Source organism: Chiloscyllium plagiosum, chromosome 5, assembly GCF_004010195.1.
Source record: "Chiloscyllium plagiosum isolate BGI_BamShark_2017 chromosome 5, ASM401019v2, whole genome shotgun sequence".
Taxonomy (NCBI): Eukaryota; Metazoa; Chordata; class Chondrichthyes; order Orectolobiformes; family Hemiscylliidae; genus Chiloscyllium; species Chiloscyllium plagiosum.
In genome coordinates, this window is record NC_057714.1 from 60,837,554 (window position 1) to 60,852,753 (window position 15,200).

Below are 15,200 nucleotides of genomic sequence, written 5' to 3' on the forward strand. Positions count from 1 at the left end.
ACACAGCTTGAAGAGATGCTGAAAGCAAACTTAATCATTGTTTTTGAAAGGCTATTTGGTCAAGACATGGAAGGGGTGTTGTGGAAAGAGCAGAGGAGTAATTGATTGTTGTTTCAGAAGACTAGCATATATGCAGGATGGCCTGAATAGCTACCTCTTATGTTGTTTAATCCCTGATTTCCTGTATGGTAAGTAAATGCTGATGTCCAAAGATTTGAGGGAACAATCCAGTCCATAAGACCATAAGACATAGGCGTGGAAGGAAGGCTATTCGGTCCATCAAGTCCACTCCGCCATTCAATCATTGGCTGATGGGCATTTCGACACCACTTACCCGCACTTGCGAGGGAAGAATTTATCAATCTCTGCCTTGAAGACATTTAATGTCCCGGCCTCTACTGTGCTCGGTGGCAATGAAATCCACCACTCTCTGGCTGAAGAAATGTCTCCTAATTTCCGCTTTAAATTGACCCCTTCTATTTCTGAGGCTGTGCCCATGATTCCTAGTATCCCCGCCTGACAGAAACAAATTCCCAGCGTCCACTGTTTCTAAGCCATGCATTATCTTGTAAGTTTTTTATTCAATCTCCCCTTAACCTTCTAAACTCTCATGAATACAATCCCAGGATCCTTAGCCGTTCATCATATGTTAGGCCTATCATTCCAGGGATCATCTGTGTGACTCTCCACTGGACACACTCCAGTGTCAGTATGTCCTTCCTGAGATGTGGGGCCCAAAACTGGACACAGTATTCTAAATGGGGCCTAACCAGAGCTATGTAAAGTCTCAAAAGCACATCGCTGTTTTTGCATTCCAACCCTTTGAGGTAAATGACAACATTACATTTGCTTTCTTAACCACAGACTCAACCTGCAAGTTAACCTTTGGAGCATCCTTGACTAGCACTCCGAGACCCCTTTGTACTTTGGCTTTATGAATTTTCTCACCATTTAGAAAATAGCCCATGCCCGGATTCTTTTTTCCAAAGTGCAAGACCTCGCATTTGCTCACATTAAATTTCATCAGCCATTTCTTGGACCACTCTCCTAAACTGTCTAAATCTTTCTGCAGCTTCCCCACCTCCTTAGAACTTACCTGCCTTCTGCCTAACTTCGTAACTTTGCCAGAATTCCCCAGCCCCTTCATCCAGATCATTTATATATAGAGTGAACAGCTGTGGCCCCAACACTGAACACTGTGGACCACCACTTGTCACCAGCTGCTATTCTGGAAAACAACCTTTTATCCCAACTCTCTGCCTGCTGTCAGACAGCCAATCCTCAATCCATGCCAGTAGCTCACCTCGAACACCATGGGCCGTCACCTTACTTAGCAGCTTCCCATGAGGCACCTTATCAAAGGCCTTTTGGAAGTCTAGGTAGATAATATCCACTGGGTTTCACTGGTCTAACCTACTTGTTATCTCTTCAAAGAATTCTAACAGGTTTATTGGGCATGGCCTACCCTTACTAAATCCATGCTGACTTGTTCAAGTCCGACCCTGCACTTCAAAGAATTTAGAAATCTCATCCTTAACGATAGATTCTAGAATTCTACCTACAACCAAGGTTAGGCTAATCGGCCTATAATTTTCCATCTTTTGTCTTGCTTGCCCTACTGCGTGCTGTACTATTAAGTGGGATGCTTACGGAAACCGTCCCTGTCATTTGTAGACAAACAATTCAATGGCACAATTCACAAAGAGTAGCATTCTCCCAGTATTCTGGTCAATATGTATCTGTCAAATTAATTTACTATTTAAATGTCAAATGGCCTGTTACTATTCTGGATATTATGTGGATGTGTAGAGATAATATATACATATGTATCCTGTTTTTGTTATTTATTAATGTGACGTGGTTGTCATTCGCAAAACCACCATTTATTGCCCATTCTAACTATTCTTGAGATGGTGACAATGATGCACCCACTGGAACTGTGGTGTAGATATGCCACCACTAGTACCAAAGAAGAAACAGCAATGCACTTCCAAATCAGTAATTTGGTAATGTTCTCCTATTTTCCCTTTTCTGTGTATTAAAATAATTTTGTATGCTGTGCGGATAGGGGTTAATCAAACTACATATTTTGGCAGATTGCAACAATTTGAAACTTTTCATTGATATGTGTCTGTGACTTGTAACTCTTTACTACGCTTTCACCCCACAGGGAACCTTTACCAGCTGAATGCTTCAATATCAGAAACTAAAATTTGACAATACAAGTGACAAACAGAAGTTGTAATTTCGGAAAATAAATTGAATTGTGTGAGAAACTGAATTATTGAATTAAAAGTGGAGATGAGCTAATTATATTGTGCCCTTGCATTAATACTAACATTGAGTAGCATTTTTCCTTTCACATATTGCTTTGAGAATAAAGATAAAGTCATCATAGTTCTACCAGACAATTGGGCTGCTGTCTCATTAGAGAGAACAAGAGAGAGGTGACTAGTGGTGGTTCAACCTGAGGGCCAATATGCCTCAAGAGAGAGGTTGAAAAGGAAGACCATCATGGTTACCTCAGCGAGTTCAGGAATTGAACTCACACCAAAAAAAAAGACAATGTTGAAGGAGAAACTGGTTCCGTCCCTAAAATTAGTTATACTAGTAAGACCCCACCACAGGCATGGCCTCCGATTTCATGAAATTAATTTTGTACCCTGAAAACAATCCAAATAGATTCATCACTTATATTAAGTGGGGTACAGATGTCATTGGATCAGTTAAAAAAAAGAAGGGCGTCATTTGCATAGAGGGTGATTTTATGTCTGCTGACCCTACCTCCGGGGCAGTTATATTGGGATCCGTCCAGATGGTTTCCACCAGTGGCTCGATCTCCAGTGTAATAATAGTGGTGAGAGAGTGGCAATCAAATGCTTTCTCTGCATCCAGGGAGACTACCAAACCCGGGATCGCTGTTTGCTGACATATTTGGACTATATTTAATACTCTTCTAATATTGTTGGTAGACCTATGACCCTTAATAAAACCCATCTGATCCTCCTTTATAATAAAAGGCAATACCCTTTCCAGCCTTAATGCCAATATATTCAACAGGATTTTAAAATCCACATTCAGTAATGATATGGGTCTGTACGAAATGCAATCTTCTGGGGCTTTTCCTTTCTTAAGAATAAGAGAAATATTTGCCTCTCTCAAAGAGGATGGGAAGCAGCCCTGACTGAATGAGTAATTGTACATTTCCAAGAGTGGCCCGGCCAGCTTATCTATAAACTTCTTATAAAACTCACTTTGAAATCCATCTGGTCAAGGCGCTTTACCACTCTGGAGCAGCCTCACCACTTCCTGTACTGTCAGGGGGGCAATCAGAAAGGACGCCTGCTCTGGGGTTACACCTGGAAGGTCCAGGGTCTTAAAGAAGGATTCCATCCACATCATTCAGTCCTCATAGCTCACCGACTGATACAGCTCAAAATAAAACTTTCTAAATGCTACATTAATCTTTTTAACATTGCAAATTAAGAGTACCAGCACTCTCTCTGATGGAATAGAATGGGGGGCATTTTTCTTTCTGGCCAAGTATGCTAGATTTCTACCCATTTATCACCATAGTCAACTAATCTCTGTTTCACAAAGGAGATTTCCCTCTTAGCTGAGTGCAGCATTCAAAGTAGCCCTAAGGGCTATAACCCAATGTAATTTAGATATGGATGGCCTATCAAAGTATGCTAACTCAGCCGCCTTCAGGCGAGCTTCGAGCAAACATTCTCCCCTCTGTCACTTTCAGGTCGCTGAGTAAGAAATAATTAAACCCCGTGCATAGGCCTTGGCAGTCTCCCACAGCACCGATGGGTTGCTGGCCATACCTAAATTAATATCTCAAAAGGTTTCAAACTCCCATGAAAAATACTCTATAAACTTGCTGTCTTTCAGGAGAAAAGGGTCCGTGCGCCAGTGCCGGGAGCCCCATCCCACCATCACTGGCCTTGACCTCCATGTACACTGTTGCATGATCAGAAATGGCTATGTTCCCTATTCTGCAAGACAGTACCAAGTTCAAAAAGGCCGATGGGACAAAAAAATGACAATTATAGTATAGCACATAGGTGGATTAGAAAAAAAGATAAAATCCTGACCTTTGGGGTGAAGATGTCTCCACACATCCACCAACCCCAACTTCCTGTTCAGGTCCATCAACTGCCTAGATTGCGAGACATACCTGCAAGACCTTGAGGCATCCTGTCCACCTCGGGGTCAATAATATAATTAAAGTCTCCCTCTATAATTGTGTGGCGTGCCCCAAGGGCCAGCAATCTAGAAAGTGCATTCATTACGAATTTCAAGGGATGCACTGGGAGGCAATATACATTCAGAATCCCATATTCCTCTCCATGTATTAAAGCTTTAAGTATTATGAATCGCCTGCACTCATCCTTAATTTGGCCTAGCATTTGAAACGGGAGGTTCTTCTAGATGAGAATGGCCACTCCTCTACTTTTCGAGTTAAAGGATGAGAAAAACACCTGGCTGTATCCTCCCTGTTGCAACTTCAAATGCTCCTTATTGGTTAAGTGCATTTCTTTTAACAAGGCTACATCGACCCTCTCTTTTCTAAAGCTTGACAGTATCTTTTTTTCTCTAAATTGGTGAAGGACTCCCCTTAACGTTCCAGGTGCACTATTTAAACAAATGGCTAGCCATGATCATCTGAAATAGTCCGTGACCCCCAGGAGGAAGAACCCTACTCATAGCTCACTGAGTGAAAACCATAAACATTTAAGTTTAAAAATGCAAATTCCAAAACTACTAAATCAAAACGTCTAACAACTACTTCTACAACATACCGACATATAACATACCCACAGGGGGTGCTCATACCACCCATTAGCCCCACCATGAATCCTTCTAACTGAAGCTATGCCCCTGCTCCAGACAAAACACAGCAGGCCAAGCAGCATCCAAGGAGCAGGAGAATCAACGTTTCGGGCATAAGCCCTTCTTCAGGAATGTACAGTTTCCTGAAGAAGGGCTTATGCCCGAAACGTCAATTCTCCTGCTCCTCGGATGCTGCCTGGCCTGCTGTTTTTTCAACTCTGGTCTCCAGCACCTGCAGTCCTCACTTTCTTCTGCTCCAGACAACACAAAGTAAGCAAAAAAAAAACAATATCTTATAACAAGAAAGTTAAAAGTGGGCTCTCAACCCATCCCCTCCATACTGTAATCCTCGGCACTCCTGGTAGAACAAAAAAGAATGACCTCTCTCCGCTTCCCCCCACCGCCCATCCAAAACAAAGGATAGCTGGAAGGGAGAGAGATGGGAGAGGAAACAAAAAAAAATTATGACCCAGACATATATTTGAAAGAAAACCAAGACCAATCCCCAACAACCAGGTAAACCAGGCAAATTACATAGAAAAAAAAACAAAATAATTGTCCATATAATTCAAGCCAGTCAATCTGTTTTAAAGCATCCAAGAAGTCTTTTGTCTTTTCTGGTGAAGCAAAGTTGAACATGGACCCTTTGTAGCTGAAACGCAGTATCGCCGGATATGTAACAAAATATTGGATATTCAAGTCCCTCAGGTGCACTTTTACCTCAACAAAGGCCTTCCTCTTGTGAATCACAACTGGAGAGAAGTCCTGGAAAAGCATAATTCGCAATCCTTTATATATCATAGTCTGAGGATCCTTTCCCAGTGCTCCAGAGGCTTCCAGCATCATTTGTTTGTCTCCATAATGCAAGAGTCACACTAGAACCAGGCGGGGGTGCTTGTCCAATCTGGGCCTGCGCACTGCGACCTGTTGGGCCCACTCAACCCGCACCCAGCCTACCTTGACTTCCAGCCTCAGAAACTGTAGGAGCCATTGCTTCAAGAAGCTAATGAGCTGGCCTTCTTCCTTCTGTTTGGGAAGCCCCAGCAACTGGATGTTCTTCCAATGACCTTGATTTTTGAGGTTGTCGACCTGCTCCTCCAAGGCCCGCACTTGGTGTTCCAGGGCCTGAACCCAACCCGCCGAGGATTCGGCTGCGGTCTCGGAAGCTGCGACCCATTGCTCCGGCCCCCCACCCACCCACCTTCCCCAGCCCCCAACACGCTGCCCAAGGCGCTGGGTCTCCTGGTCTTGCCTATGCAGCATGACCAAGATCAATTCAAGCCTAGCTAGGGTCTCCTCTATTGACGAATCGATCTTCTCTCGGAGTTTCATGAACTCGGAGATCAAACTCTGCTCTGCAGGTGAGTCCCCTTGGGCGCCAATGTCTGTTGCTGTGGGGGATGGTGGGGTGGGGGGTGGGGCTGCGGAGAGTCCCTGCCTGATGCAATCCCCGTCCTCCCTTCCCCTTGGTCATCTTCTAAACTGTTCTAAACTGTTCAAAACTGGTACTAAATCATTCTAACAAATTAAGCAGTAAAGGGAGGGTGAGTGCCCCACTTTGTCTGGATTCTGGTGCAGAGCTCAGCAAAGCTGACCTACTGGGTCACCGCCATCTTGAATCCCCACACTTTATCCTGATCATTTGGATGAGTTTGACGTTTACATATAGTCTCAGACTAAAGTGCTAGGATACTCACAATGCAGTAAACAATGTTTTATTTGTCTTTTGGTATCAGTATGAAAATGTTTAAGCAAGAACATGATTTTTACTATCAACATTTAATGTTATTTTAAATATTAATTTCCAAACTATCAATTTGTTTTTTTTTTCTGTAAAGGGAGTTAAGAGAGTATGAGGATCAACGCAGATGCATCCAGTGTGACGCAGAATGTAAACCTCAGAATGGGTCCGTAACCTGCACTAGTTCTGTAAGTCAAAATTAAAATGACTAAAATTGAAAAACAACAGTATTCGAAAATACAGCAGAAACACAGTTGAAACACAGCAGAAGTCTAAGCTATTAAATGCAATGGCAATTAAAATTACCGGAATCAATACAAAAGAAATGATAAGGGCAAAGTAGCTATTAAAGATGGTAAACAATAGACACGAATACCACTAAGGAAACCATGTGGCTTTTAAGAGGCCTTCAGTCTTCACAAATAATTGTAGATTAGTAGAGTATATTGGAATATCAGAAAATGGTTTTAGAGGCTGCTGAGAAGCAAGTTTATTCTGAATAAAATCAAAAGCAGCCCTGATAGATTTTCTGTCCTCTGGAAAATAAATACACAATTTGAAATTGAGAATGAGATCTACGTCCAAGAAATTATTTGATTTTATTGTTCTATAGTCAATGGAACATGGGGAAAATGGAGAAAATAGCTTAGGGGACAATAAATTCTCATACCCATCCAACTTGACATGGATTTTTAACCGTCTACAATGGCTAAGTTATATTTCAGAAGACCGCGAGGTGTAAGACCACACCACAAAAGTGGTGCCGTTTCCTCTGTTCTGCACCCAATTAATCAGCAAACAGGTCCAATTTCTCTCTCTCTGTATATCAAAGAAATAGTTTATTCTGTTTTCCATTCTAAATATCTTGAATTTAATCTCATACCATGATTTTGTTCTTGACCTCACAGCTACAGCAAGGACCTTATTTTCATAAGGTCTAGAGGAGTGTCCCAGACTTAAAATGTTAACTCTTTTTATCCCTCCACAGATGTTGCCAGACTTGCTGAGATTTTCCAGCATTCTGTGTTTGTTCCTTCCTTTCATAATTTGAAACACTTTGACATCATGTCATTTCATAATGGGCATTATCATAACAACAAAAAAGCAATTCAATTTTTATGTCGACATTCACATTTCATATTAACTATGGTTTATTTAAAAGGACTTCTAAGTTTGTGCCAAGCCCTCTTCATGACCAATTAGGGAATTTGCATTTCCAAATCGGGCCGCAAGAGCAACAAAGTTTAGGCATGCATTTGGGCCCAGATCCCCTCCAGTGGGGTGCTCCCAACCCTGTTTTGAAAATCTGATTCCTGGGTATCTATAATGATATTGAATTTTTTTGACAAAAAATGCCTTAGGCAACAAAAGTTAGCTAGTAAATCTCAGCAAGGAGTCAATTCTCTAAGAAAAAGGATAGAATTGCTGCGTACCAGAATGTGTTCGTGAGAGCTTATTACTTACAAGGTTTAGTTTCCTGGACAGTTGACCATTTTCAGAAACCAATTCCTGGGAAAATTCTATAGCTGTTTTCCATCTATGTTATTGTTAATTTGAAGTGTAATAGCCAGAGTTACTTAGCCCCAAGAATTTGATAGTTGAGAATTTGGAACTACAAATTTCTATTGAAAGTTCTAGAAAGATAATTTTTTGCTTCCTGGTTGTGTCAAATATCATGACATCTCTGTACTTCAGCCTTTGGGATTTTTTTCATCTGGTTAAGTGAAAACTGAATGGGCAGTACTGAACTGAAGGGTGAGTGGCTTCAAAAAAAGCATGATTGAATAAATCACAATTGAAGAGAGAGTCTGTTTTCAATTTCACACAACATGCTGTGTGGTAAAGTCCAGAACATTAAATGAGATTAAGAAAAATATTTCTAATACTCACATGAAGCAGACAATGATTTATTGTAGCGCACAGTTTTAGTGCTGTGCAGAACAGAACAAGTTCTTGATTTGTAGTGTGAGAGATTACATTTGCATTTATGTAAGTCGCTGTTGAATAGTAATGTCTAATTTGTCTCTTGGCAATGATATATTTCTTTCCCCACCTATTACACCTGTTTTAATGTACTCATTTCATTACCTAGGGCAATGAGAACTGTGTAGAATGTGCTCATGTTAAAGATGGCCCACGCTGTGTAAGCAGTTGTCCCTCTGGAATCTCAGGAGAAAATAATACCTTGGTTTGGAAATACACTGATGAGAATAAACACTGTCAGCTATGTCACCCAAATTGCACCCAAGAGTGAGTAATGTTCAATTCTATGTAATATTATAAGTTGTTTTATTTTAATTGGTCCAGTGCTAAAGGCAATCAGTTTAGTGACTAATTTTGAATGCCTACACCAGTTCAAAGGGAATTTTCCACATGTCTTTCTCCTCTTTTGTACTGGAGTTTTTCAAAGCATATTTTTACACACCTCCCCAGTTGTAGTGCAGATTTGGTCTCCTTACTTAAGAAAGGATGTACTGGCACTGGAGGGGGTGCAGAGGAGGTTCACTAGGTTGATTCCAGAGTTGAGGGTGTTGGGTTGTGAGGAGAGGCTAAGTAGATTGGGATTATATTCATTGGAATTCAGAAGAATGAGGGGGGAGCTTAAAGAAACATATAAAATTATGAAGGGAATCAATAAAATAGAAATAGATAGGATGTTTCCACTAGTAGGTGAGACTAGGACTTGTGAGGAGAGGCTAAGTAGATTGGGATTATATTCATTGGAATTCATAAGAATGAGGGGGGAGCTTAAAGAAACATATAAAATTATGAAGGGAATCAATAAAATAGAAATAGATAGGATGTTTCCACTAGTAGGTGAGACTAGGACAAAAGGGCATAGCCTCAAGATTAGAGGAAGCAGGTTTACAACAGAACTGAGAAGGAACTTCTTCACCAAGAGGATTGTTAATCTATGGAATTCCTTGCCCAGCGAAGTAGTTGACACTACTTCAGTAATCGCTTTTAAAGCTCAGGTAGATACTTCTTTGAAAAATAAAGGAATTAATGGATATGGTGAAAACATGAGTAAGTGGAGCTGAGTCCACGAAAATATCAGCCATGACCTTATTGATTGGCAGAGCAGGCTCAAAGGGCCAGACAGCCTACTCCAGCTTCTAGTTCTTATGTTCTTTTAAATGCCCACAAGTGGGTATAGAGTGCCTACTGTAATACATGAGGTAATACAAACCTTAAAGATATTGCTGCAAAGAGAGACATATTGTTAAAGCTTTTTCGCGTGGTTGGAAAATTACTCTGATTAGCTGAGGTATTGCCACGGTGAAAGTAATGGGACACAATTAACTCCTCAAGCTCCTGGGTTATTTAAAAAGTCACAAGAGTTGGCTATATTCTTTTCATTTGAAGAGAACACATTTCTGTGTTTGAATACATGTTGCTTCTAGCAAACATAAATGAGTCACTTTATGAGCTTGTGATCATTTTAATTAGTCGTTAATGTAGGTCTTAATAAACTCGGGGTTGTCCAACAAGTGCTGCCAAATTGCCAAGTCACATCTAACAGTAGCCAATCTGTTTTGAGTTTTGAAAGAGCAAGCTGTTTGAGTAAGTTGATATTCTGCCTGTTATTAACAACTGAAGGAACATACTCTTTGATTTGATCAATCCACTATTGGAACCTATGCCTCAGGTACCTGACATTTGATTGGCACTGGAATAATTGTGGTAAGTAGAATGCCATATGGTCTGACAGCAGCATCCTGTTAGGGGGAAGTACCACTTGCATAGTCACTGCACAGCAGCAGGTCAAATGGCTTGCTTAAATTTTAAATTCTGGAGATTGTTTGCCTTTCCTGCTGCAGACTAAACACTTTTCAGATTCAAAGGTCTTTGGTTCATTTACAAGTTTCCACAAATGCACCTAATAATGGAATAGTATAGTCATTTTCTTGCAGAATAGTTTTGCTGCATTCTAATTCTTTGCAAGTTTGCAAGTTGACTAACTGACTGTGGCCTTTTTGAAAGATTGCTGATAGGTCTGATCTTACAATGTGGTGCTTCCTAAAGTGAGGTCAGGACTCCGCGTAGAGTGATGAGTTGAAGTTTTGGGGTAGCGAGCTCTAAGGCAGCAACCTTTCCATTCTCACAGATATTCTGTCCCCAGTCTCCTGCTCTCTCTTGCCCACCCCCAATCTTCACCCTCTCAGTCCTCACCAAGGGATGACATAATTTTCAAACTTGTGGGAGAGATTTTGGGAAGCATTGTTCCAGCATGTGGAGATATATGGATCCCAATGTGTACTTTAACCAGTGAAGGGGGGTTGCAGTGGACAGTAGTTGAGAACCCATTAGCAAGCACATCAAGGAAAGGAGTGTGTTAGACTGCTTCATCACAAAATTTAATTTGAGCACAAGGTGATAACTGACAAGAATTTAGAGGGGATCTCATGGCAATGTCATCTTTCTTTTTCTGCTGCTGCGCAATGGCTCGCCAAGTGATATTTTTCACTCATAACATGTTGCCATTAATCCTAAAAGACAGTCTGTCTATAACAAAATTAGAGAATGTTGTGCATGAGTTTCAGAGCCAATGCAATGTTAGGTAAGTAGGCCATGTATCCTAGCAATTGGCTATGTGAAACAAACAAAATGATCCTTTGATTGTTTGTAATTGGCAGAATACATACTGTACTCAACTAACCTTTGCTTCCAAAACTCGAGGTAAAGCATCTACTGTTCGATCTGATTCTGCAATTAGGAAGAACTTGCTGAAAACTCCTGGGTGTGCTCAGAGTTACACTACTATCTAATCTAAAATCATCAGTTGAGCGTATAATGTGGTTCATTTATGTTACAAGAAGTATCATACATTCTGAGACATGGACCAATTCTCTGCAAACCAAAAGAATTTGTCCAAACTTTGCAAGTTTTAACTACATGGGAGCTTGGGTATGTGTCATTCACCATTACTTTCTACATGGCAACACGTCAGCCAATCAGAGTCAACTTGCCATCCAATCAATTTTCTTTTCCCCAGCATATTAACTGTTGTGATTGTTTGTTTGAAATTTAATATTTTTACATTTGTGGAAAACCTTCTGCACCATGTCTTCTCATCCAATGATCTTCAGTTCTGTACAACCAAGGAACTCTTAAAGATAACAATATTCTCTCCTGGTATGGAAGAACTTTATCTCTCGACATCAGATCCCTGCAAGTCTAATCCTGAGATTGCAATGGTGGTGCCTTAAGAATCATGGTTAAGCATACCCTTTCTGAGTGAAGTGGCATAGCATACTATTGACAACAAACACTAAGCTGGGTAGATAGGCTGTTGGGCCTATCCAGAAAGAAACCAAACTGGTCATATTGTCCTTGCCAGCTCCTTGTAATAACAATTCAGCTTATCCCCCTATCTTTTCCCTGTTCCCATACAAAATAATTCACTTTGTCAATCGACCTTCTGTCCACCACACTGTCAGACAATGCATTTCGAAACAGTCACTGTGCAGAAAATGTTGTTCTTCATGCCATTCTTACTTCTACCATCTGTTTTAAAAAGGGGTCCTCTGGCCCTCAACCCCCCTGTCAATAGTAACAGTTTCTCCCAGCCTAGAAGGAAAAAATCACCAGTTAAACCTGTGAATAAAGGATAGTGGTCCAAGTCATCATATATATTTCAAGATGGAGGATCAGTATGAGCAGTATGTTTCTGAAAATTTGTGTGTTTTTAATTAACTTTCCTCCTGAATGTTTACTTTGTCCAAAACCCTCATAATTTTGAATACACCCAGCAAATCTATCTTAATGTTGCCTTCTCCAGGGAGAGCAGCTCCAAATTCTCTAGTCTATTCATTTCACCGATGTTTCACAGCCTTAGAATGATTCTCATTATTCATTTTTGTACCCATCCCTAATGCCCTCACACTTGAATGCTGAAACAATGTTTTATATGAGTCTATCATAACTTCCTTCATCTTGTACTCTATGACCTCATTTATAAAGCACAGAATCTGATTTTCTCAACCATTCCTGCCATTTTCAATGGTTTATGCCCATACACCCCATGTCCCCTGCATCTGCATCCCTTTTGGAATTATAGCCTTTTCTTGCTATAAAAATATATTACTTCCTCCATTTAAAAACTCAATCAAGTTAGTTAACTGTGATTTGCTCTTAACAAATCCTTGCTGGCTTTCTTGACTTTAATATAATTTCTACTACACTCTGTACCACCATGGTTAAATGGACTACTGTAGCTTTTGTTCAAAAGTAATACATTTGCAATTCTCCAGTCCTCAGACACAAGTCCTGAGGAGGATTGAAAAATCCTACCATGGCACATGGTTGAATTTGAATTCAATATTTAAAAAAGTCTGATCCATCGATGACTATGAAATCATTGTCAATTGTTGGAAAACCCATTTGGCTCAGTAGTATCTTTTGAGGAAAGTAACTGCTATCCTTACCTGCTCTGGCCTACCTGTGCCAGTGATTCTCAACCGTTTTTGTTTTGGCCACGGCCACCCCTACGGACTCTTCTCAGGTTCCAGGGTCTCTGTTCGTCACATGAACAGAAAGACAGAAAATAATTTCACAGTTTTCAGTCTGTGGCCTCCTTCAAATGTGCCAGGGCCATATGGCCCCCATTGAGAATGGCTGCCCACACAACGATGTAGTTCAATTTTAACTGCTGTCTGGGCGCCTCGCGCTCACAATCAATGCTGGCCCAACCACTGGAATCGACATCATGAGAATGAAATTTTTTCAGATAAATTCTCCATTTGTTAAATCGAGATTTTTTATAGCCCTTTTTCTTACATGCAGAAGTTTTGATTAATTTTCTTTTAAAATTTTGGCCATGTCGTAAAGACCTTTTTTTAATATAAAACAGTTTGAATGTGTATAATGCAAATGAACCAGATGAATCAATCTCCTTTCTTTCTTAGGATTCAATGCAAAACTACTGCTACAAAAAACTGTTCTTCATTGATTTCGATTTTGGTTTTACTTGTCTTACTGGGGAGAAAATGAATCAAATTGTTTAATTGTCGTAAGACCAGAACTGGTTCCAAGTAATTCTAAATTTCATGGTTGTTGCATTACAGATGTAAGGGACCAAGACTTGAGGATTGTGAACCTGTTGGGTAAAGTATTCCAACAAATTTGTAATTTCAATAATACTATCTAATTTTGTTGATTACTGCTAGTGTTTGACCACAGTTGATAATAGTCACTACTTAGCATTTTAAATAGAAAAGCAACAGAAATTTGATAAACAAGCCAACTAATACACCAAAATGAAACACTATTGAAAGAATAGTTAGTGATATCTCTCCAGGGGTTGAATTAATGCTTTGTAGTCAGAACAGATGCAAACATGTGGTGAATTAATGATGAGTATAACAATGATATATTCTACATATTTCAACCAAAGGTGGTTGTGCTCTCTCACAAATCTGCAGTTAAGTCTCTCAGATCTTCAGACAAACCTAACAATATGCCATTAATAAATACACTGGACAGTAGTTATTTTAAATGTATGACTCAATCAATTGATCATATATGATGTTGCAGATTAGAAACAGAAATGTGCTGTGTTGTATAGTTTTGTGTCTATTATGCTCAAGATTTCAATTGCATTGAGAAATTACCTAGTAACAGTTGTTAATGATTGTTGATAACTACAGTTGAGAATTTAAGACTTTTGGAAAACAAAATTGGAATGTAATAACTTCCAATCACAACTAGTTAAATTAACTTACAAGAACGTTGTGTCCTCTCATCAGTATAAGCCTCTAGAAAAAGCTTTCCAATGCCTCCCAGCATGAGACAAACCAAAAGATAACTGCTAACTAATGTGATGGGAGAAGTCCCAGTCCCCGGGAGAATTGCCACCAAACATGCTTGTCCAACACTCTTGAAAACATCATGCCCTCCAGTTTAGAGCGACATTTCTCACCCTCTAACTTAATGTAAAATTCCATCAGTCTTAGCTGGAAGATCTTTTGCCATGAAATCATTATTCCATAATCCCATTATTTTGTGTCACAATCTCCAGAGAATAGCGTCTCTCAGCAGGCGATAGAACTCCCAGTAACTGAGTGAAAGAATCGCATGACAAGATTTCAACTTTTGTCTTTTACTGTAACAGTTTAAAATCTTTCTGATAGAAAGGAGACCAGAATTGCACGCAATATTTCAACAGTAGCCTAACCAATGTTCTGTACAGCCACAACATGACCTCCCAACCCCTGTACTCAATACTCCAACCAATAAAGGAAAGCATACCAAACGCCGCCTTCACTATCCTATCTACCTGCGACTCCACTTTCAAGGAGCTATGAACCTGCACTCCAAGGTCGCTTTGTTTAGCAATACTCCCTAGGACCTTACCATTAAGTGTATAAGTCCTGCTAAGATTTGCTTTCCAAAAATGCAGGACCTCATATTTATCTGAATTAAACTCCATCTGCCACTTCTCAGCCCATTGGCCCATCTGGTCAAGGTCCTGTTGTAATCTGAGGTAACCCTCTTCACTGTCCACTACACCTCCAATGTTGGTGTTATCTGCAAACTTACTAACTGTACCTCTTATGCTCACATCCAAATCATTTATGTAAATGACAAAAAGTAGAGGTCCCAGCATCGATCCTTGTGG

General features: G+C 40.2%; 1 protein-coding gene across 2 annotated transcripts in view; it reads left to right on the top strand.

Moving 5' to 3' along the window:
• Positions 1–15,200, top strand: part of LOC122549920 (epidermal growth factor receptor-like) — a 271,066-nt gene that overhangs the window by 214,630 nt on the left and 41,236 nt on the right. Inside the window, exons 14-16 of one of the 2 annotated variants that reach the window (XM_043690147.1) lie at positions 6,678–6,768; positions 8,673–8,830; positions 13,648–13,686. In XM_043690147.1, the coding sequence (XP_043546082.1) occupies positions 6,678–6,768; positions 8,673–8,830; positions 13,648–13,686 (288 nt within the window). Of the gene's footprint in view, positions 1–2,170; positions 4,919–6,677; positions 6,769–8,672; positions 8,831–13,647; positions 13,687–15,200 lie in introns of those variants that run through there. The other variant, XM_043690148.1, reaches the window with a different exon arrangement.